Here is a 23,648-nt window from a genome sequence, read left to right on the forward strand (position 1 = left end):
CACCGGCCAACGCTTTTCAGCCTATGCAAGGTTCCCGCCGCCCCCCCGGAAACGCGGGGCAGAGGCACAGGGTTTGAAACTGACATCTTTATTTTTTTCCCTTCATACACGTACACGGCAGACGGATGTTTCAGCTCTTCCCCCCGCCCCAAGGGCACCTGCCAGGTACCACCCGGCCCTATCCCAGGAGGGAGGAGATGAGGAAAGGCCCGGTCAGTTATCACAACCTCTTTTCTCAAACATGACAGAAAATGCCAGACAAACAAACTGAACTCAAGGCAGAGATTAAAAATACATCAAAAGGAGGTAGTACGCAAATCATTCCTAGGGTACACCCATCATGGTGAGGCTGGGGTGGATAAGGCGTAAGCACATGAAGAAGGCATTACAAAAAAACCACAACAGTAACTGAAGACCAACAGAAAAGACTGAGTTATCCTCTGACATCCATGGAAGTAAGAATACAGAAACAAAAAAACTAAAATAGCACTCCAATAGGGATATTTTGTATGGGATACTGGGCAGTTACAGTTGTTAATATTCACATCCCAGCCCTGCTTTTTCACCCCTCCTGGAAATGACACCGAACACCTGGAACTCTCATTCACCACCTCAGAAGAGTCCCCAGGTTTGTTCGTGGCTGCGACAGCTACACCAGGGAACAGACTGCAGCTGCCGGCTCAGGAGGGGCCGTACAGACGCGGTGTTAGGTGGGTGCAGTGCACTGCAGAACAGCCCAGATCATGCATTTAACTGGACAGGAGAAAAGATTTCCATTAACATTGATCGGTTTGTATGCCTACCTTCACAATTACTTTAAAGTAGTATTTTCCAGAAAGTATTGGATTAAAAACACCCCTTTGTTTGCCTAGTATTGCCATGTAAAAATAGAATTAAAACAAGCATCTTATCTTTTGACTTGAAAAAAATCCACGCCTGTACAGAGCTGTCAGGGAGCTTCAAAGAGAAATCTGACTGAACCAGTAATAAGAATGGTGCATATGTAACAAAGTAAGTCCAAAAAGATCCTTCCCATTATATTACACTTTCTCAAATGCAATAGGTTATCATGTAGTGTTTACACAGTAAAAACTATTAGATTTTCTGAACTTCTCCACACTGCTCAGAGATGTCACCAATGCATTCAACTCAAATACAGAAACTTTAAATATTCTAATAAAAATAGCTTTTTTTTTTTATAATAAACCACAAGTAAGTAGAAGGCAAATATACCAGAATATGCATAGCTTTCAAAATGCAAAGTGTATCATGAGCCATTGAGTATCTTTCTTCACTCATCTGATGCAATGCATCTTATTTACCTTAACAAGTCAAGATTTTGGGACAATGTTGTTACTTTGGAAACACATACTGATGAACATTGACAAAAGAATGAAATTTAGAGGACAAAAATAAGTCATAAATCATGTGTATTTAGAACATACATGCCATATGCTCTGAGTTTCCCTGAAAAAATAGTGCAATTCAGTGTATATACTGAATTAAATCAAGAGGCGGTATGCTTTTTTTCCTCTGAAAAAATACTGTTCTAAAAATATTCAGATGTCCTCTAAACTGTGACTTACTTTATGGAACTATAGCTTTAAATTTAGTTTTCATATGCAAAATATTTACACTTTATAAACTTGCATAATTTCTATTAAACTATATTATGTATACTTACACAAAACGTAATTTATATATAATCCTATTATATCTGGCAGATCAAAACTCACCACATGTACAATAATTTACAACGGCAGAAGCCTCAAGCATCAAAACATCTCCTTTAAAACAACAATATTAGAGTCCTCTACAGATTCTGAATTTCAATTATTTCCTGGATTGGTTGAATATCATTAAACTTCTGAGAATATGCAAAATTTTAATTAAATATCAAGTAGCAAGGTTTGTGCTGTCATAAGAAATGCTTGCAACTATTTAAAAAAAATACCTGAAAGGAACAAATTAAAGGTTTACAAGAAGGCTCTGACATGAAGGCTTGAAACTAGAATTCACTGGAAGGTTCAATGTAAGTGCACACACTATATGCAAATCCTGTATACTGAAGTCCCTTAAATACTTAAGAATAAACTCATTGAACAAAAGTTAAGTTAAACAGTAAGCTATAAAAGTACAAGTTTTCAACAGTATTTGTAACTGAAATTTTTTGCCTACTTTGGTATAAAAGGTCCTTTAAACAGGCACATTTACTTTTAGAAGACAAACATAAGCGTAATACTATGGCTATCGCTGGATATTTAAGCTACGTCTCCATGGGTTTGTTTTTAATTATAGAAACCTTCTTTAGAACCATCTTATTTTGTATGAATACAAAGAACCAATATTGCCAACAGTGATAATTTGTAATATACTTTAGTGCTGAACAGTTAGCCAAAACAGGACTTCTCAGAATCCAGTACAATTGCCATTTAAAAAAAAAAATTACAATAAAAATATATTTTTATTTTTATATCTACTAATCTATTTGAACTTTTTAACTAGAAGCATATCAGTGAAATCCCTTCTATACTTCTATTTTGAAAAAGGAAAATTTGGAGGTCTCAGGTAACCAGAAGATTTCAACACTTCCCTCTGAAATCTTACAGTAGAATTTATTTTTACCTCATGAACTCCACAAACGCATTCCTTGCAGGAACACAGGCATACCTAATTTTACACAATGTGAATATTCCTAGTGCCATTAACGTGTTTATTCACAACATGTAAGACTGAGCATGAATTTCCTTACAGGAACATGACCTACAATGTAATAAATTAAAGTATTCTTATGAAAACAATAAGTCAATTTAATTTAAATTGTACCAGACTTTCCAAAATAACTCTTAAAGCCCTCCAAAACTAGCAGTTGATTAATAATATTCTCAGTCCACAGGTTCCAAAAGGCACGTAACTGAAGAGTTGGTTTTGTTTGTTTTGAAGTCCTTCTCAGATGAAGACAGTCTAAAATAATTTGTGTTAGGACAGTCTAATGTAAGGCATTAAAATATTCCTCTTTATGCTATACATCTATGTTAAGCACCACTTGCTATTACAGTATTGAAAGAAGCCAACATTTTCTTCAAAAATGTGTTTGTACTTGGGACATCATTTGTGAGGGAGATGCTGATGAGGCTGATGAATTGGATATCTTAGAATTATTTGTGATCTGTAGTTCTTCAAGTCTCCTCATATAATCATCACGTAACGCAAGGAGCTCCATGTAACGCTGCTCCACTGGATTTGGCTGCTAGAAAGAGATCTACATTAGTCTCATCACTTTAGTCCAACTACTTCTACACAGTTAGGGTGCTGGAGTATTTGTTTTCCTGACATTACTCAGTATTTGTAGTTTCCAACATATGTAACAAAGTGTATTTGTTTCCATAATGCAAGAGCTCTCGGCTTTCCCGTTTTTCTCATCAAAAGAAAATCTTTACACCAAACAGTTCTTCAAACCTCAATAAAATCAGCCAGCACTTCCTGGAGCATATGGATTTTATTTTCTTATTATTTAATACTGTGTGGAAGATAGGTGTGAATACCTTGTCTGAAGTTTTTCTGAAGTTCATTAGTAAATTCTGTAAGCGTTTAAAATCAACTGCCCTAGCTTTCAAGAGATTTCACTCACAGAAAGAGCACCTGAACTGTTGCCACTTCAAGCTCAGCTTCCTTTTTCAGATAGAGTAACAAAAGAAATGGAAAAGAAGTATTACAAGTGTCCAAGGCAGATACAAAGCTACCAAAGTTACCTTCAGCTTTGTCTACCTGTCAAGAAGTTTCTGTTGTTTCACAGTTAACTGCCTGTAACTAAAAGCTATCAGTGGTACCATTTCAGGAGCAAATGTGAATGCCTCACCAGTTCAAAACCAGCTGAACCAGCAGGCGGGAGCACCGCTCAGTGTGCACCCGGATGAGGACAGCAATGAATGCTGAAGCAGCTGTGGAAGTTGGATCAATGACTGAATGTAGTTACTAAGATGATTAGAGATGTAGCACTAATAATGTTGCTAGTGACAGACCAGATTCTTCATTAGACTGAAGTCTAATGCTTCAAAGTAATGGCACTAAGAAAGGTCAGGGAAAAACTGGTTCAGGCCACATGTTCACTACTCAGTTGCTTAAGTCAAGATGAAGCAAAAATTTCATGCGCAGGATAAAAATAATTGTTGCATTTTGTATATGAAAATGGTGAAAATGAGGGACCAGTAGTAGCAGCATAGAAGATTATCACATGGGTTTGCATTTCTAATAAGGAACTCCTGCCAAGAACCTTTCCTGAATAATAGCAAGGCGCATTTTAAAGTAGATTTACAGCTAATCTGCATGTCCTATAATCCTTCACTTTCTAAAAGAAATCTTTGGATTCACCTTTTGCAAAATGCCCCCGTCTTTTACAGCAAGCAACAAAACCTTTAAAACTAGAATTTCAAATTAAATTTGGAAACATACTTGAAAGAAAATATAGCAAACTGTCTGGCTCTCTTGCTGCCTGTAAAGTGTTGTAAATAATACAGGAGATCAGCTGCAGCGAAAGAAGTGCATTGCTTGAAAACTCCCAATTCATTCCAGGGGATAGATTGGGAAGATTGCTTCTGTCAAAGACATTACTCCTCTATCTCCTCCTACTCAAAACTCCACAACTTGTTAAGAAGGACAAATATGACTCTGTACACTATCTTTACATGTCACATTGCTGAGATTTCTAGCAAGACTGTAACAAACATTGAGTGTTCATATATTAAGTATTAAAAGCACAAAACTGAACTACATATACTTTGATAAAAGCTTTTATGGGTTTCCAATCTGATCCACTTGTATAATTTTCAGTAACAGCTTTCATCCCACGGTTACACAGTGCAAGCAATGCTGGGTCACCCAAGTTATATATAATTCTTACCATAAGCCATCAATACAGATAGCAGTTTTGAAAGAGAAAGGACTGAATAGGTGATCTTAATTTGTAAAAGATTTCATACAGGCTCTCAGAAAAAGGAAAAAGACTAAGCAAATGCAACTAAGCACATTTGTGATGCTAATGCTCTAACTCTTCAGGGATCCCTAAGCCCCATTTCTAAACATTGTCATTCATCCTTTATTAGCATCAAATGCTCTTAAAAAATGCTCCCCAGCCCTGTCCCCAGGAAAAAGGGCTGGAAAGCATTTGAGGATGACTTGATACTAAGCAGTAAAATAAGCTTATTTTAAAATAAGTGTTCTGAGAAGAGCTGAGTCAAACAAACAAACAAAAAAAAAAAAAAAGAGAGAACTGAATAATAAATAATAATTTCCACCCTTTTTCTCCATCTTTACAAATATAATATTAAAAACCTGAACAGGTTACAGGTACTATTCTACAATTCAGTTTTGATACAAAATCCTATTTCCAAAGTCCAAAAGCATTTTGCATGTTACAGAAACTTTACTTACCTGTTGCCGAATTCTTGGGTTCCACCTGATGTAATAATTGACCCAGAGCTCTAAATGACGCATACTGGCTACCGGATAGAGTGCTCGGTTTAGCTCTTTAGTATAAAAAGGATTGGTGTATTTAGATTTGTCACTGTTTATCAAAGACCATAATGACAATGTTTTCTCGGTCACTTTCTAAAATGAAATTGAAATAAGCAGAGTAAATATTTGCACAAAATCAGGAAATCCATCACAGAAGCCATGGTTACGTTATGAAATCAATATACTTCTGATTTATTTAGAAGCATAAATAAGTTACTGTATTAGAAATATTCCAAAACTAGTGCTTGACAAGTATTTTAGTGGCTGCATAGTCTTTAAGCTACCAAAATCAAGGAATTTACCATGCAACTGTTCTACAACACGAATAAAGCCAGTTCCAAAACACTGTCATACAGAGAATATAACAAAATACCATACAACCAAAACTTTTTGTAATCATCCAGAGTCAAGACAGCAATACAATTAAACAATCAGTGGTTTGACTAACCTCTTTTTCTCTAACAGACTCGCTGTTGTATAAGAAAGTACCAAAGCGGCAACTGTACAAGTGATCCAGGATTGTAATCAGGAACTGCTCATTGAATTCAAAGGCTGTAGGAAACTAACAACAGAAGAGACAAGTTTGTTCTTTACATCATAAAAGCAGGGAGATGCACATGCCCTGGTTAAGAGGCTAAAGGCAGCGTTTAGAAGCCCGAATACATCTACAAATAACTGTTAAGATAATAATTTCATATACTTTATAGCACAGTAAGTGTTCAGATGACACGAGGTGTTCAATTTTCTTAAGCTAGTGCCTGAAAAGAACTCTCCTCAGACTGTTCTAACTGCACTTATTTTCTAAAGAGAATACAATACAAAGTGGTTACAGTCACATTTTCACTAGCAAAACAGAGTAAGATATCCACAGTGCACTCTTTATAGTGCAGCACCATACAGGAAAATAAGGGTTTAGCTCCTAATCCTCGTCCCTAAATGGACTAAGTTTGCTGCTGCATTTCATTACTTACTGGAAATACAATGTTTAACCCACAGGACTCAACAGTTCCCAAGCTTCCTTTTCAAGCTTTGACAAAACCAACATTTGTCCCTGTAGTTTAAGGGACAGCTTCACAAAAACGGTGAAATGAAACAACAGATCCTATTAAGCTGATTGGATGCAATTCCTGTAAAAGCATTCTGCTGGGTTACATCCTTCAATATGTTTCTGAGAAGCCCCTATCCAAGACACACCAGCCTTGCGTGCATAGCCAGTGCCATATTAAGCAACATAATCACAGCTTGTATTCCACTTTTAGAAGTAGGGTAGAGATTGTACAGTTTAAAAGTAAATATGCTTTTTTTAACTACAGTGTTAGAGCAGAGGGGTATGCTGTCCTCTTCAAATACTTTTTTCTAAAATAAAGATCTAGGCTTTTAATTCAGTAATCTCTTAATAATGTTACCTTCTGAAGAATGATAGAACATACCTGTTTAGACATCTGCCACACACAATCAATAAACTGGAGAAAGATCGGCGATCTGTCTGCATCAGCATGATTTTTGTCACCATGGCCTGTTCTCTGAAATGAAGCAATACAGCCTCCTGTTAACCAAACCGGTCTGGTTTCTGTCCAATAGACGTTGTTTCTTATTTTGCACTAGAATATTAATGCTTCTGTAATAGAGCAACTTGTTCAAACTATGATTTCAAAATTCTATTGCACCAAGGAGGAGAGATTCAGCTATACAGAAATACTGCAGAAGTGTTCCAAAGATGACTGAGAAAAAGTCTAAAGTGGTAACTGGTCGTGTTATAAAAAACTGCTAGTTATTGGACAAGCAGAACTGTTAGAGCATCCATCACTTCTCAAATAATCAAGACATATCTTGAGCTATATTTACGTTCTAAGTTTGTCAAAAGCCAAGTTATATACTTCATCATCTCTTGTAATTTAAGCCACTGGAGAACCTAGATCATCCAACTATCCACACAGATTCTCCTCTTCCCCCTCCATACTTGAACCTGAAGATTCACCCTGAGGTAGACAGTGATCAGGAGCGAGCTCAAAGAAACGTTTGTGCGTTCGTGTTCTTGACAGAAAATTAACACACATTTTTAAAATTTGAGTGAGCCGCTTATTCTGAGGAGCACAAAGTAACAATCAAAGGAATTGTCCCCACAGATAAAAAGTAGGTTTGGTAAAAGCTTCCTTTTCACATTTGATAGCTGAGAACAGATAAGAGATTCGGGGGAAAAAGAGATTCTATTAACTTTGTAATTCTGCTTGAATATACTTGCCTGAAGGAAACAAAAGAAGAACATGTTATGTTGAACTAAGATGTTGTCTATCTGCCTGTAAGATAGCAGGCTTAATGTCTCAAGGACGTTAAAAATGATAAAATCAGTACACTACTCTCTACAAGGGTTTGCAAGATAGCTTAAAATAATAGAATTGAATGGCAGGAAATAGAGGGAGATGAGGGATTGTAGCTGAACTCAGTCAACAGTAGCAAATGACTAGAAAAGCACTATAGGAAAGACAAATTGGGCTCTTTGGTCTCCAGTTTCAGTTGTTTGAAACACGTGGTATCTGTTAACAGAGTCATGTATGTGTTCAGTAAGGAGTGAAAGTCCTTCCACTCTCACTATGGTTAGCAGTTTTAGGATATCTGAGTATCTTCCATCTACAATTTGTAGGTGTTTGTTAAATCATAGCGTATGTGCTAGGCTACAGGTCTCATAGTGACACAATCTGATTTTATCTGCATAAGGACTATAATGTTTTTTACAAATAAAAAATAAAATACAACGAGAATAAAAAGGCAAGCCAGTGTTTTCCTGTGGCTGTACCAATACAGAATACTTCAAAGGTTTATATAACACATCACTACTAGAAGACTACAGGAAAATACACAGAAAACTGGACTACAACAGATATCATTCACAACAATCAAAATGCAAATCTCCTGTGCCTCAAAGCACCTTTAGAATGTCAGATCAAAGACTGCCGCAGCCTACAAGCACACTTAAATGGTGAAGTGATTCATGCTGAGTAGCTATACAAGAATTTCCAAATGAATGAGACACTCTTGCAAATGTAAAATGGGCATGAAATACACACGTAGGTATTATTCTTCCATTTCTTGATTTTTCCAGGTTGCCTATTTTCCCAGTTTTAACAATATTCAGTAGCATCTTCAAAACACACCACTAGTGACAAATTGTCTGTGGAAATAACTTTTACTGAAGGTGTGGAAGCTTCTTACTGTGAATTACAAGGTTCAGCATTAACAAGTAACATTGTGGTAAAGCTCCCAACTTATGTTTTCTATTTACATATCCCAGCACACTCTCCCTGGCAACCTATTCTGCTTCTCCAGGTTCCTCATACAGATTTCCTGGCTAAATGGTTAGCTGCCAAATTTAAGAGAAGTTCCATTAAGACAAGTTTCACAACACAAACACCCTTGACTTTGCATTATACATGGGTAGGATATTAAGGATTTGCCATAGATCATTTCTACTTAACCTTCTAAGCATCAAGACGACAACCCACAGAACTAGAGACAGCATTACCAGTGACAGCCTCTTGAGAGCTATTATGACAAAGTTAGAACATTTGGGAAGAAGAGTTCAAAACATCACTTAGAAGACATTGGTCAGAGTCATTCATCTGCCCCTCATGACATTTAAAACAGTCCAAAGGGAGGGGGTAAGGGCCTCATGTCCCAGCTTTATTTGATCTTCTTCTGAAAAATTCGGAAGGACATGATTTTTCTGTCTTCTCACTTTCTTTGCTCAATAACCAGAGTAACTCTAGCAATTCTGTGTTTTTAAAAGAGTGTAACAGACAAAAGATGACTTCTCAGAGAAGAACAGCAAAAATATTAACCAAACAGGTCCAAAACCAAAAGCTCAGCTTATCAGATTTACCTGTAAATGTAAAATCAGAATTCCAAAATAATGAAAAGAATTATCAAACCTTGACACAATGAGTAGTTTAACACTGAAAGCTTTTTATAACATTAACGTTACATGGTCCTTGCAATTATCTTCTAATTCTTACCGATGCAAATTTGTGTCCAAAGCTTATCCACTCTTTTTGCACTAGAACTTCAAAGCCTTCAATTGTTCTGTAGTAGCTGTCTAGCATTAACATGGCCAGCGATGTTAGCTGTGCTGTCCGGTCCCAGCCGTCGCTGCAGTGAACCAACACAGAGGTCCTTCCTGAGGATACCTTGTCTGCCACTTGAATAGCTCCTGTCAAGACAAGCTAGCAAAGAGGAATAGACACCAAACAACAAAGAAGATTAATGTTCTCATTCTAACAAAAATAAATTGATTTCTTTGTATCTACACAGTATCTAAATTGATACTGTTTCCATTAAAAGACCAAAAGAGCATGGTGTAGTTAATTGAAAAAGAATTTTCTAGGAGATCAAATAAATTTCTTATTTAAAATTGGGAAACAGATTGGTTTCCTAATAAGGAAACCTAGTAAGATCTAACTCATCTCTCAGCAAATTCTTAAAAATGAGGCCGAAAATAGTAACCTTGATAAACCGAAGAACATAAGCTTCTTTTTTAAAGAAAGTGAGGATTTACCATAGGAAATACTCTCTAGAAGTTTTTTATTTCATTTGTTTCCTTTCTTTGAACTAAATTATTAAAATATCTCAGCTGTTGGAAAAAGGAACATGTACTCTTCTATTATGCTTATTTCCCAAATAGTAAAATTAAAATGAAAATTTTATTAAGTAGGGATCATTATATAATATTCTAAATACTTTTGCACAGCTGTACTTGATGCAAAAGGATCAAAGATCATCTAGTAAGAACACCGGTGAATTACCAGTTTAAGTATTTATTTGTGCTACAAGATGAAAAGCCATAATTCAGAAAATAAAACCACACATGAACTAACAACTAAAGTAATTGCTAATCCTTCACAATTACAGTTATCTGTAGTCCTTTATTGCTAGAAACCAAAATAAATCAGTTCTCACACACGTAAAGACAATCAGACTAACAATGCATTCCTCTGTTAAAGACTGACATTTGACTTGAGGCAGACAATAAACATTGAATTTCAGCTACTGTTGCTTAGTAATGATATCTCATAACATACTCTAAGACTAGTTCGCAAAAAGCCAATGCTCAGTGATGCTGTTTTTGTAGTCCAAGTAGTTTGATGTGTTCCACATAAGGACTATCTCAAAGTCTAGCAAAGAAAACAAGGCCAAGACAAATGTTATTTCAAACAAACAGCAAAAATTTACCTTTATATGTTCTAACCAATGGGTTGATTCCAGACTCGACAACCAGTGCGATTCTTCCACATTAGGATAAACAATGTCCTTCAACTTCTTCAAAGATTCCCGCATGACATGAATATTATGAATGTCCAAGAAGAAGAGTTCTGCATTGGGATATGCATCTTCACCTTCATATCCTCCCCCAGTTGCCTACCAACAAGAGATCTAAACTTAATTTCATAGTCATATATACACTGTTGTAGCAGCTTTTCAACACACCATGAAGGGACTGAACTTTAGTTATACTTTATTTTGTAGTTGGGGAATATATATAATTAGATTTTTTTTAAACAAGCAATTGAGTCCCAGATACAAGCTTTGGAGGGGAGAATGCTGAAGAAAAATACTCAGGGACTTTCTCCAAAAGGGCAAAATATATTAAGTAAAACACATGGCCAGAAAGACATTCAAGTTGCTCCAGCTAGCCTAGTTCCTTCCAAAACCTCAAGAGTAACCCTAAAAGGGAAAATTAATTATTTTAGATTAACACTAAAAGGTTGTTTGCACTGTTGTATCATTGAAGTAGCCAGGTGAGGGACAGCAGCTCAGCATCACATCAGTCAGGACTCAGACTGCTTTGAAAATAAGGAGACATTTGTACCTTCCCCATTACTTTTGAGATTCATCATGGAAACAGCATTTCCTTGACCAACTGACATTACAATGACAATATTTTTTCTTCATTTATGTTCACTTTTCCCATCAAGGATTAAACAAACTCATGATTCTGAATACAAAAGAAATCAGTTTACTTCCCAGACAGATTTTAAAGGTTAAATTAAAATATAAAGTACATCACACAAAACAGCAATTAATCATAACATACTAGACCAGCACTTCCAGGTAATAAAATTGCTCATTTCTTTGTTTCTGTGCCAACTAGAAAGAAATTCAGTCAAAAGGATTTGTCTGTTTCTTTACACCACTAATTCAAAAGAGGGTAAATTTCAGGTTTACCAGTGCAAACTTGCTACCAGGAAAAGAAAAAAAAAAAAAAAAAAAAAAAAATCTTTCCTGTGTTTACACTGCCTTGTTATTTACTACTACAACTGAACTGATATTTAAATAGATAAAAATGGTAAGATGCTTGGCCAAGTAAAATTAAAGAGTTCAGTTAAGAATAAGCTATGTTTCATTTAAGAATTAAGTTCAAGAATCTTAGATTCTGCCTCTAAGTAGTACATTAGTAATAACGTTAAAATTTAGTGTAAAGTAGGTTTTCTAACACCAAATTTCATTGTTGAAGACTAAATATGTATTTAGATTGTTAAGAAATGAAAGAGCCACATAAGTAGAAAGTCTATTCTACTGCTGCTCTCTCTCAAAACAATCACCACCACAGCAGAGGATGTGCGTGGTCACAAAAGGAAGTGGAAAAACCACACATATTTTAGGACACAGTACCACTGATGAGGTTTTCCGAAGATAGCTGCAAAATCGCAGCATTTCCTGCAGACAGCAAAACATCCCATGAACTGTGAGAAATAATTTTGCCTTTATAAGGCATTACATCCACCAGCTACACATCAGACAACAACCTGAAGTACAGTAGTCTTTCTCCATTAGTACCACCTACATTTCTGTAGAGCAGCACAGTATCTCTATTCTAGGCTCTCTATCTCCTTCCTCAGATGTGGGGATATTCTCAGAGCTGCCAGGCTCTGTGCTAAAAGAAGTAACAATTGTGTTTTTCTCTTTCCTTTGAGCATTATGAAGTTCTGGTGAGGAATGCTTGTAATTTAGCATCAAGGCTGCTGCAACTCCTACTGACTGTGTGGTCTTGACCTATGTACAAAGAACACAGGAATGCATGAGTAGCACAGCCCAAGATTTTGCTTACACTAATCTTCATAGCTGTTCAAGTAAAACTTTTTTCAGTGCTGATCAGCACTGGCTTGCACTCTGTATGTCATTGTCCCTGAGACCCAGAAATGCACCCTACTGCTATGACTAAGTATTTCATATTTAGACATATCAGGAGTTAATTAAAACTCATGGGTGAAATATACAGGCCATTTTAAAAAGCTGAAAACTGTGCTGCATACTTCAGTAAGTAGGTATGTATGACATTTGGCCATAATACATCTTTGAAATAAACAGGGTAAAAATTTAAGTTTGTCCAAGAACTGGGGAAAAAATTAAGTTAATGTAAGAATTGACATTTCTTCTACAAGGCAAACAGGAGGATTACATGTTTTGTTCACCCATAAAAATTCAGTGTGGAGAGGTCAATGCAATTTGTAGAGTAAAATGGAAGCAATTGACACAGACACTCAAAATACAACCCATCAGATTAAAACGTAGCCAAACAGCCCCTCAGATAGAGTCTTTGAAAGCATGTATGTTATACAAAAAAACCCCAACCTTTATTTCTAGCTTAATAAATTATATTCTCTATTATAGAGAAGGCAGCTGTAAAGGTACAGATGTATGCATTTAAATTACACAGAGCAATACACATTATTGTCCCTCCTGAATTCTGAAGCAACTTAATATTTGTTACATATAAACCTCCTAGAGGCAAACAAATTCTACCATTTCATATTCCTTTCAGCACAAATATTGAAGAGGACTCATTCTACTAGTGTTTGTTTTGTGCCAAAAAACTATTCAGATGCTAGAATTCCTGCTCTTCCAGATAAGCACACTCATCATTTCACAAAGATCTCAAACCCTCTTGAGGTCATCTCATGCTCTTTGCTGTGCAGACACACAGCTTCACTAGTAAGGATGGAAGAGTATGTCCACTTCGTTTGTGCTTGAAGTTCAGTGAGTGAGGGACTATCCTAGACATGGAAGGAGTGAAGTTGGTACATTCTCCTATGAAGAAAGCATTAAACTTGTGTCCTTCACCTACTCTCCCCTAACTAGGCTTTTCATATAAACATGGAGCACATCCATGTCTGCTGTGCTCTAAGCTAAACACAACACTGACACACTGTGACTGGCATTATCCAAGTATGCCAGAACAATCTGGTCCTCACCAGAGCTGAGAGGGGACCAAGGGGAAGAAGAGGTATCTAGGTATCCAAGATCATACACATACTGCTGTTCAGAGTGCAAACCCCTAAATTAACTTATCCATCACTTTCTCCTTATTTGCCGTATGCCTGGGTAGGTCTGAAGTGGTTCATGTGATAGTTAAGAAGCACCAACCAAAGGATGCCCATCAGTGGGCTTGCCTTTACGCACAGTCTTTCCAGGACAGAATTTTCCCAGAGGATACAGAGCAGAGCTGTGGCTTGCACAGAGGTGCCCTGTCATTCCAACACAGGACATGTTTGCTTCACAGCTCAGCCTACATCTACCACACAGTGCAGAGTGTGGTCATATCCGATTTCAGTCCCATGCTGTGGGATCCCAAGATTCGTGGTTGACCAATACCACACAGGTTAAAGCATGTCTGAAAATCCAGATATGGTCCTGAAACCCTGCTTATGACCTGCTTTAGGCACTCAGGTCCTTTCATTGCCTTGAGCCTCAATATTAGATTATGTAAATGTATATTTCATTATGTAAATTTACCTACAGTAAGATTACTACTGTTCCCAAAAATCTTCTCACAGAAAACTTCAAACTAAGTCTCCTCCCCAACCCCTTTCACAAATAAGACTATTAAGCACCTGTTTACCTTGTTTGCAACTGCATTGACATTGGGCCTAGCATCATAGATGGTCAGTTTTGAGATTTGCCCGTTTGCCTCTCTGATGATATCAAGATATTTTTCATCATCTTTATTCCGCTTGCCACTCATTCCAACAAGGGGCTGACTGCAACGCATAATAACAGCTTGAGTCTCTGGATGAATCCATGACAGAACCTAGTCACATGTCAAAAACACAGGAGAAGAAATACATTTTATTTTTAAAAATAATAACTTTAAATTTTAAGTTGCATTCTTTAAAGTAAAAAAATATGAAAATTAGTACTTTTTATTTTGTTTCTTCAAAAGACAATCCCCGGACATCTCAAATGCTTCCACTTCAGTCTCATAAAATTTAATAATAATAATAATAACCTTTAAGAGAGTTCATTCTCTTACATATTTAACTCTTATTGAAATTATACTTATCTATATAATCCAGTGTATTTTACTATTTTCCTACAAGACTCAGGTTGCACAAATAATTCTGAAAAGCAAACTATAAACAAAGATAGCAATGCCTGCTGAAACTATGAAACAATTCAGAAAAATGAACTCATTCTGGAAAGGGTGACTAGGATGCTCCAAATCTACAAGAACAACTTTCCCTTTTTTCTGTATAAGGAAGGAAAGTTGAACCTTTCTGCAGTATCCTGAATATTTCCCCTTCTCTTTAAAGTACATTTTGTTCCTCAGCCCCCTTTACAAAGAGGCACTGGAGCAGAATGTATGCTGCCTTTGTTGTTCGGAGCCAGAGGGGACTTAACAAACAAGAGATAGTGAGCTGCCCAGGGAACAGATCGCAGCGCAAGAGGTTAAAGATAAGCACCCCAAGAAGAAGGCAAAACTCACAACTTCATCGTGGAAGAATATTAAGAAACAGTATTCTCACCCAGTCTGAAAGTTGTGGGTTACAGAGTGAAAAAACATCAGTTTAAAAAAAAAAATCCTCAGAAAGTGTTAAATTCTGAGATACAGCCCTTAGTTGTATATCTAGAAACTAGACCTGTCAGTGTGTGTGGGGGTGAGCATGACTGGTTATTTCCTGACAAGAGTAAAATTACTATTACCAAGATAACTATTCTCACTGTACAAGCATACAAAGGCCCTGTCATTAATTTTGAAATGACAGAGAAGATACAGCTAAGTTATAAGAACTATATGAACCCACTATATATTTACCATATATATTTATACATGTTATATTATACATACATGTACGTGTGTATATAGAGTAAATTTATAATTATAGGCCTAGCCTGTCAGTAAATACCATATCTAATAAGTATTTATCATACTGAGTTTCACATCTGTTTGAAATTAACTGAATTCAAGGCAGCTTTCTGATACTGCCTAAGAGTCTAGCACCTTTTCTGAGTTTGCCAAAATGAAATATTAATTAAAACAGATTGCATTGTGATATAAATTAATATTTTCTACAGCACTGTAAAGAGCTGACACAAAAAGTCTCTTACCTGAAAGAATTTTAGTTATAGAAATATACCCAAAAAGTCTAATGGGTTTATTTTAAATTCCACAGCCCAGTTTAGAGGACTAAAAAGTCCAAGAATTCATCGCAAAGACTATCCATGAGGTCTTATTTTTAGGGCTGACCATTGGAACTATGTTTAAATGCCATGCGGTTTGCTTACAGGAGGATAACACTTGCTATCACTTTTTATGTGCATCCAACACCAGTCAAGCCAGTACAGACGGCAGCCTAAGGCTCGTACTTCATTAAGAAAGGGAATCTGCAACGCTGGCAGTTGTTACTAGAAAAGTCACGTTAAAACCAACAAAGTTAGAATGGGTGATTGTTGCGGGGGGGAAGCGGAAACAGGACTTGGCCAAGACACTAGTTTCAAGCAGTAAAAACCACCAGCCAATCAAAACTATTTTGCTGTAACCATTTCCAAAAAAAGCATCCTCTGTGTCGTGTTCAGCAGAGTTGTTTGCATGCACACTCAAACCTAGCTACACTATGAGGGAACTTTCAGCATGTAAGACTCACCGGGATTCTATTTCGGGACCTAAAGGCAGCAACTTTCTTGAGATCATCATCTGTTGCATTATATGGCACTACTAAGAGCGATGGGTATGTGTCACACAGTCCATAGTGTTCGTTAATAAAAGTCACTCGCCACCGTTCATTAGGCAGTCCCTAAAATGAAACACAAAGTTTTTCAATGCATTTTTAGCTGTGCAAATAATAATTCTGCTCTTGAATTTTAACATGACATTATGGCCACATGGTGGCAACAACCTACCAATTTAACCTAACTACAGTACTGTTTCAAAACAATGGAAGAAAAAAGATTACAAGACCACACATTGCAGATGGATTCACAGCCTTAAACAACTGTACAGCTATCTCACATACTCTTACATATACAATTTATTTACAATGAGTTTAAAATCAACAATTAAAACTAGTAGATGTATTTCTTTCACTGTGGGACTAAGGAAAGAAAATTGCCTTCTCTCCTCCCTTAAAGCTCTGCCTTTCCATTTTGCCTGCTGAAAAGACACCACACTCCTGAGAAGACAGGGGGAGGAAGTCTCATCTCAACCTTCCTTCCTTGTAGTCCAATCAGGTTAAAAATAAGATTCAGGGTGACTTTCTACTGAGAAACAATAACTTTCAGTTGCAGTCTGCTCAGTAAAACATTTCACAGAGAGCAGCCAGGAAATTGAGAAAGACTGATAAGCCCTGCACAAGTGCACACACACACAGTGGGGTTTGTGTGGGTGTTTGTATTTTACCTTTTTTGGGTCATGAGCCTCTAAACCTTGAACCAAAAACTATGGAACAAAAAAAAAAAAAAATCCAAGGAAGTCCTATTGTTTTCTATTTTTTTTTTTGGTTGTTTAAAAAAGTCATTTTTGAAGTAAAAATAAATTGTCTAAAAGATATTTAAAAATTAAATATATCATCCTTTTTCACTGACATTTTTCCAAAATCATGTAAAAAGAAAGGTAGAATACTGATAGACATAAATAACTTCTGTAGAGCAATGCTGTTTCTAAAATAAGCAGCTTTTTTCTCCTTTCTCCTTCACTTCAGCAAGTAGACCAAATTGAATCTATACTTAGGACATTGTAGTTACATATTGGGCACATCCTCTCCGCCCCCTGTTCACTTAACAGTGGCACATGGTAAGAAGTATCAGTAACTTCCTTCAAAGAGCAAAAACTACCTTCCTGTGACATTCTAATTTTTTTAAGATTCTAGTGTTTTATTTATTTTCTTTACTTTTTTTCATGTAGTATTTCCATCTTCTCCTGTTCTCTGCTCCCGCCACAAAAAAGCTGATAAGAGAAATGTACAAATACTAATTCCTCAATGTAAGTTGTCAGATATGAAAGCAACTGCAACTTCAATAACTCACTTGTCTCCTGTATTCAGACATTGGATTGTACACCATCCATCCATTTTCAGAAAACTTTTCTTCATTTGCAAATGCAAAAAAAAGCTGTAGGATGTAAAAGAAGCTTATTACACCAAACTCACTGGAAGTGGCAAACATGAGGGCTCATCATCAGTTATACAGTAATACCTGCCACAAAATAGGACTGACCTTTCCATGACAACCCCCTACTCTCCATTTAAATCTGATATTCATAAGACTATAAAGCAAAGAGCATAAGCAATGAACAATACAGATCTGCTAATGAAATAATGAAAATGTGACAATACTTAAAACAAGTGACAAAATAATAAAAATTACAAAGCTTAAACTGCTGGATTGTTTTACTGTCAGGAAGTTGAAATGTTTTAAATTTTTTTATCGGTTTATTTCCCATATTTCATATCCTCACCAAATAAACTACCGTCTTCTCACCAATATTTCTCCAATATGTACAGCTGTAGTTACTACATAAAATATCAGATGCTAAATTGAAAGTGTAAAAAGGTTTTAATTGCTATTCCTTGCTATTAGGAAGCAGTCTTCTTTCTGCATCCCCCCTCAATTGAGCCTTACTAACAGAAATCAGGTTTAATGTAAATCTCTATGAAAATTAAGAAGTTGCCATTAAGACTGAAACAAAATACATTGTTAGCAGGTTACACCACCTACTTCTCTATTGCTTTGTTGTTCACTCTCAAGCCTAATTTATACAACACGGCATCCTCACCCAGGATTCTGACAACTTCCTCATACCTTTTAGCTTGTTTTTCCTTCTCCTTTCAACCAATTCCAAGTGGGCTGCACTACCTAACTAACCCCTTTTTTCCTTGGTTTGTTTTTACAGTTTATGATGAAAGTAAAAATAATGTTTATTTTAAGAATCTCCTTCATTGAGAAAATTGATTTTGGTGACTTATGAATTCCTTGGATGCCAACTGGAGCATGAAACAAAGTTGTTTTAAAAAAAAAAAAAGAGAGAGAGAGAAAAAAGCAGAAGAGAATGTGTTGTCCTGAGCTAACCGAGCAAGAGCAGTCAGAGCACAAAGAATTCAAGACCCCATCATAGCTCATTTATAACAATAAAGCTGAAAGTCTCCTAGCTATTCAAAGGCATTAAAAGAAGAAAGTGAATGCTAAACAGAATATCCTAAAGCCACATCATTTTCACAGGTGTAGATGTGAACTAAGCAGAAATGCAGAAAACCTGGCAAGGAAAAAAATAAAATTGTTGTCCTAAAGTGCCGTGATTGCATATTTAGAAGCAAGGCAACGCTTGTAAGTGCACCAAAGGCCCAGATGGAGGTTTCTTCAGATCTCACAAAGGCAGATTCTAATGGCTTAAGGCAATTCTGTTTAGGTACTATGTTACAACTGTTTAAACAGTAAACAGCTCTAATCAAAACACAGAACTGAATCTTTCCAAAAGGAGGAGTTTTTTCCTTATGTATTTCAAATCAACAAGTATTTAAGAAGAACATTACTGCTCACACAAAGTACTTTATCCCACTAGTTTTAGAAACTGTAATTTTAAATTAAATCAGTATTTTAGAGCAAGTACATTCACTGGTGAGTTTGCAGAAGTAAACAGTGCATTCCCAAGTTGTTTTCTGAATTCCTTCACCATTTTTAAAGAGGTAGGCCTTCAGCGTACGTAAACATTGCAGACTCTTTTGACTAAACTGCTATCGAGTGGGATGCAGGGAGAGACGAAGAAGTAAAAAGGAAAGAGGTGGACATCAACTGCATCAGAAAAAAAACCAACATTCCATTAGAAGTAGATGCAAGTATCAGAAATTAAGCAGAAAAACTGAAACAGGTTGTTTGTTTAACTGCAAACCAGGAATACAGCAGAACAGTAGCAGATGCAACCGATTTGTGGAACTATTAATAAATAACTACATGCAAGAACCATCCATCCCCTCCTCCCCAAAGGAATTTGCTATATCCCAAAGAGCAACTATGCTAAGAATTCACCAAAGAGACAAAGGAAAATCTTGTAACAGGAGGAAACAGAAACACTGAAATCCTAACAGATCACTTGAAAGGCAGGAATATTTTATTTATTTTTAATTTATTGCAAGTTTCCAGGTGAGAACTTAAATATTACCCAGCTTTAGCCCTGATGTGTTTAAAATACATGAGTTTACTTATCAGCCCTGTGATAGCTGTTACTTAGAAGATTTTGCAGATGAAAATAAAGAAGGTGCTGCTTCAAACTAGAAATAAACAAATGGTAGCTATGCTGCTCATGTCACCCACAAAATAATCCACAAAAAAAAATAATCAGATGGAAAAGTGTATTTCATTTTCACCTTTTAAAAAAACAGTGTTAAATTTACTATGCATGAAGAGGGGATGGGTAGAATCCTTTCCAAAAGAAGTGTTCTACTATGTACAGCATATTTCATTTAAAACGCTTAGCTACAGTAGCTTTACCACATCTGCTACAGAAGCTTTCAAGTCACACAACCCACAACCATTTAAGTTGACAATTAAGCTTCATCAGTTCTGTTGACATTCCAGGTAGTGCAAATTCTTCCTATATTGCTCAAGAAAACAATCATTAGTAGCATGAATCATCTAGCAAAAATCTGAATTCTAACAAATAACAGAACACTACACCCAATGAATGTGAAAGTAAAGTTTGGACTTAGATATTTATATGAACATTTCAGAGAAAACTCCTGAAGTATATCCCAACAAGAACAATATTTTAAAATTACCAGTATCCAAAAAAACAAGGACTAAAAATTGTCTTCTGCAAGAGTTGACTAAATTGTAACAAAAATTTAGATACACACATTTATATGTGCATATTGTGTACAGACCATACAGTTAATCTGATTACTACTGAAAGTCTTACTCATCGCAGAAAAGAGATTAAAGATCTGAATCTGGACCCCCCCACCCCCAGTGGCCTTTCACTTAAGACTTGAAATATCAAGTCTTGAAATATGCTGTGAAGATAGCTTGAACTTTAGTCCAGGCTAAATGCTAGAGTCTGAAATACAGCAACATCCCCACCCTACCCTAGGCCTATCTCTCACAACAAAATATACAAAGCAATATATAAAGCAGTTTCAAAGAGTAAAAATGTTTCCTTTTCCACTCTCACAACTGTAGCATTCCTCTCCCAGGAATTAAATCAAAACTGGAGCTTCATTAGATGTGTCTAAATTCAAAGATGGTTGGAAACTTAAGGAAATAAAACCTACACACAAGAGACATTCAAGTTCAGAACAGTATGGCAGTAAAATAAAAGCTTGGTTTGTTTTTATTTTTGGTTTGTTTTTTTGTTTTTTTTGGTTTTTTTTTTAATTATGAACAGGCTTATTAAAATTATGAACATATAACCAGAAAGCATAGCTGTGGTTTGTACAAGTATACCTGAACCAACTCTCTATTAGTTAGGTGGGATATTGACCAAGTACAAGCAACAGTATAAATTTCAGGTAGATTACCTGCTCAATAAATCAGTGTTTCAGGGAGCAAGCCTGAGCTGGCCTCACTCCTCTCAGCACTGAGACCAGCTAGCTGAAAGCCACTTGAATAAAGCATAGATTCACCTTAAATTATACTGATTACTGCCTTTATCTCACATCATGGGTTCAAAGCAGGACAGTTTGCAATCACTTCCAATGTACTAACCATATCTGCCCTAAGTTTGATGGAGATTAGTGCTACGTGTCTGATGGAAGGCCATCAATTCCTATTAGTCTATCAACTAATTAAAAATCAGTTTCAAATTCTTTTCAGCTGCCATGGGAAACAAAAAAGAAATCAAGGGAAGTATTAAAGAAGTAAGAAACAAATAAAAAAGTATAGTAAATCACTACTCAGAAAAATAGCATAAAAGGTTTGTAACTTTCCAATACCTGTAGTTGGTAAAAACAAGACTTATATTACATTAGTTAAGACTTTTGCAAAAGCAAATTAAAGCCTCTTCAAATCAAACTGAAGTAGGGATTTCATTGTAGATCCACAGTCTAAAAGCAGAACACTACTGCTTCACTTGAAGCAGAAGGCTACTACTTCACTTTAAAAAAGGCTTTCAAATCCCGTAACATTTTTTGTAAGCTACTTTCTATGCTTTGCTATGCAAATAATTCTGTTTACTTCTTTGCAGGTGCTAACCTGCAATTTCAACACACACACACATACACACACTCTTTTTCAGTCCTCCTACAGACTAAGTGCTTGCCTTCAACGTTCAATTTATTATCATCATGCACACAAAAATAATATGCAATACACTGGCTGCTCATAACACAATGTAGTTCTGCAAGATAAAGAAGAGAGCAGCTGCAATCTGACAATGCAGTTTGGCAAGCAGTCTATTTACAAATAGTTATATATTTACTCTATTTATGGAACCATAGTATATAAATATGTTCTACTTTTACATGAGCATATAATGTATATACAATTTATTAAATATTTGACCAATGTATTACAAAAGAAGAAAGCAGCAAAACCAGGTGTTAAACACATGCAAAGTAAATTGTTTTTTCTATTTCTAACTTACTGATTTATGCTTTTCACATATTATAAATCACTAAGCTTTTACTCAGTGGAAAGGCTGTCAGTTTCCCAGTGTGTTTAGAGATCATTATCACTGCCTTTAGTAGGCCAATACTACAACTCAGCCAGTTATGTCTTACCTGTTCATCTAAAAACTAAGATCAGATGTTGTAAGACTTATATAATTAACTTGTGATCTTTTGTGATTATCATAACCTGACACCATCACTGCACTGAGACTGACATAAATCATTCAGAATGAAGCCTCAAGTCAAGATGTTTTTTGCAAAATCAAGTGCTCTGTCAGACAGGCACCTGTGCAGGCCTCACTGCCATCTAAAATCATCTTTGTAGACCAAATAGTAACACTGGTATGATCTGACTCTCACACATCCTAAATTACCAGGATAACTAGCTACAGTGGGAGACGTCAAAATCAGACAGCATGACTACCACTGTCTCTCATCAAAACTGGCTTTCCCACAGAGCTAGTATGGTTAGAAATAAATACATAAGCATGCAGGTATTATGGTGGCAAATAATCTTGTAAAAATGATAATGTGTAGCTTCAAGATAAGATCAGGAAGTGAAGCAGCTGCTATGTAGAAACTAAACTACAGGGACTAAATATATCTCATCTTTTGCAGGTTATTACAAATATTTAAGTTGAGGTTGTTGGGTTTTTTTTAAAAACTTGGTTTTTGGGGTGTTTTTTTTAAAAAAAATTAAAAAAACACTTTCAGCAATGTTTTTCTTTCAATTAGCACAAGTTTGCAAATGCAACAGAGGGTTATGAATAGCAGCTGTTTGTTCCATACCAAATAAGCTGTCAGTCAGATGAGCTATCAGAGTTTACATTATGTTATTGATTCAAGGAGATCTGAACCCAACCTGTGTTCAAACTGGAGAGAGACAGGAGAACTAGCTTCTGGACATAAGCACAAAGGACAATGTTGAGACACTGACAAATGGTCACAAACAGACCCATGATTTATTACAGGCTCTCAAACACTGCTGTTGGGATGGTGATGAAGAAATATCTCGAAAACTCTAAGTACATTCCACTCAGAAATAATGTTTTGGGCTGTATTTATCATCCATTTGTCCAAGGATGGTATAGCATGAAGAAAACAGAAGCAAGGCATCTCTAAAAGTTCTTGTTTAGGATCAGCTCTAAGGATGTGGTTCCACTAATAAAAATTGATCAGACAAAAGTCTGACATAAAATATGAAAATAGAGATAAAAATGATGATGCCTTCTTTCCTCTGCAGAGCTGCATGAGCATCATGAGTGCTGCTGA

General features: G+C 36.1%; 1 protein-coding gene across 1 annotated transcript in view; it reads right to left on the minus strand.

Annotated features, from left to right (window-relative positions):
• Window positions 1–2,615: 2,615 nt before the first annotated feature.
• Window positions 2,616–23,648, minus strand: part of MTM1 (myotubularin 1) — a 28,138-nt gene continuing 7,105 nt past the window's right edge. Inside the window, exons 6-14 of the mRNA XM_010172433.1 lie at window positions 17,806–17,889; window positions 16,428–16,577; window positions 14,405–14,593; window positions 10,738–10,923; window positions 9,525–9,731; window positions 6,945–7,037; window positions 5,963–6,076; window positions 5,431–5,607; window positions 2,616–3,250 (exon numbers count right to left, since the gene is read on the minus strand). Coding sequence (XP_010170735.1) covers window positions 3,083–3,250; window positions 5,431–5,607; window positions 5,963–6,076; window positions 6,945–7,037; window positions 9,525–9,731; window positions 10,738–10,923; window positions 14,405–14,593; window positions 16,428–16,577; window positions 17,806–17,889 — 1,368 coding nt within the window. The 3' untranslated portion in view covers window positions 2,616–3,082. The remainder of the gene's footprint in view (window positions 3,251–5,430; window positions 5,608–5,962; window positions 6,077–6,944; window positions 7,038–9,524; window positions 9,732–10,737; window positions 10,924–14,404; window positions 14,594–16,427; window positions 16,578–17,805; window positions 17,890–23,648) is intronic.

This window comes from Antrostomus carolinensis, unplaced genomic scaffold (genome assembly GCF_000700745.2).
Source record: "Antrostomus carolinensis isolate BGI_N321 unplaced genomic scaffold, ASM70074v2 scaffold54817, whole genome shotgun sequence".
Taxonomy (NCBI): domain Eukaryota; kingdom Metazoa; phylum Chordata; class Aves; order Caprimulgiformes; family Caprimulgidae; genus Antrostomus; species Antrostomus carolinensis.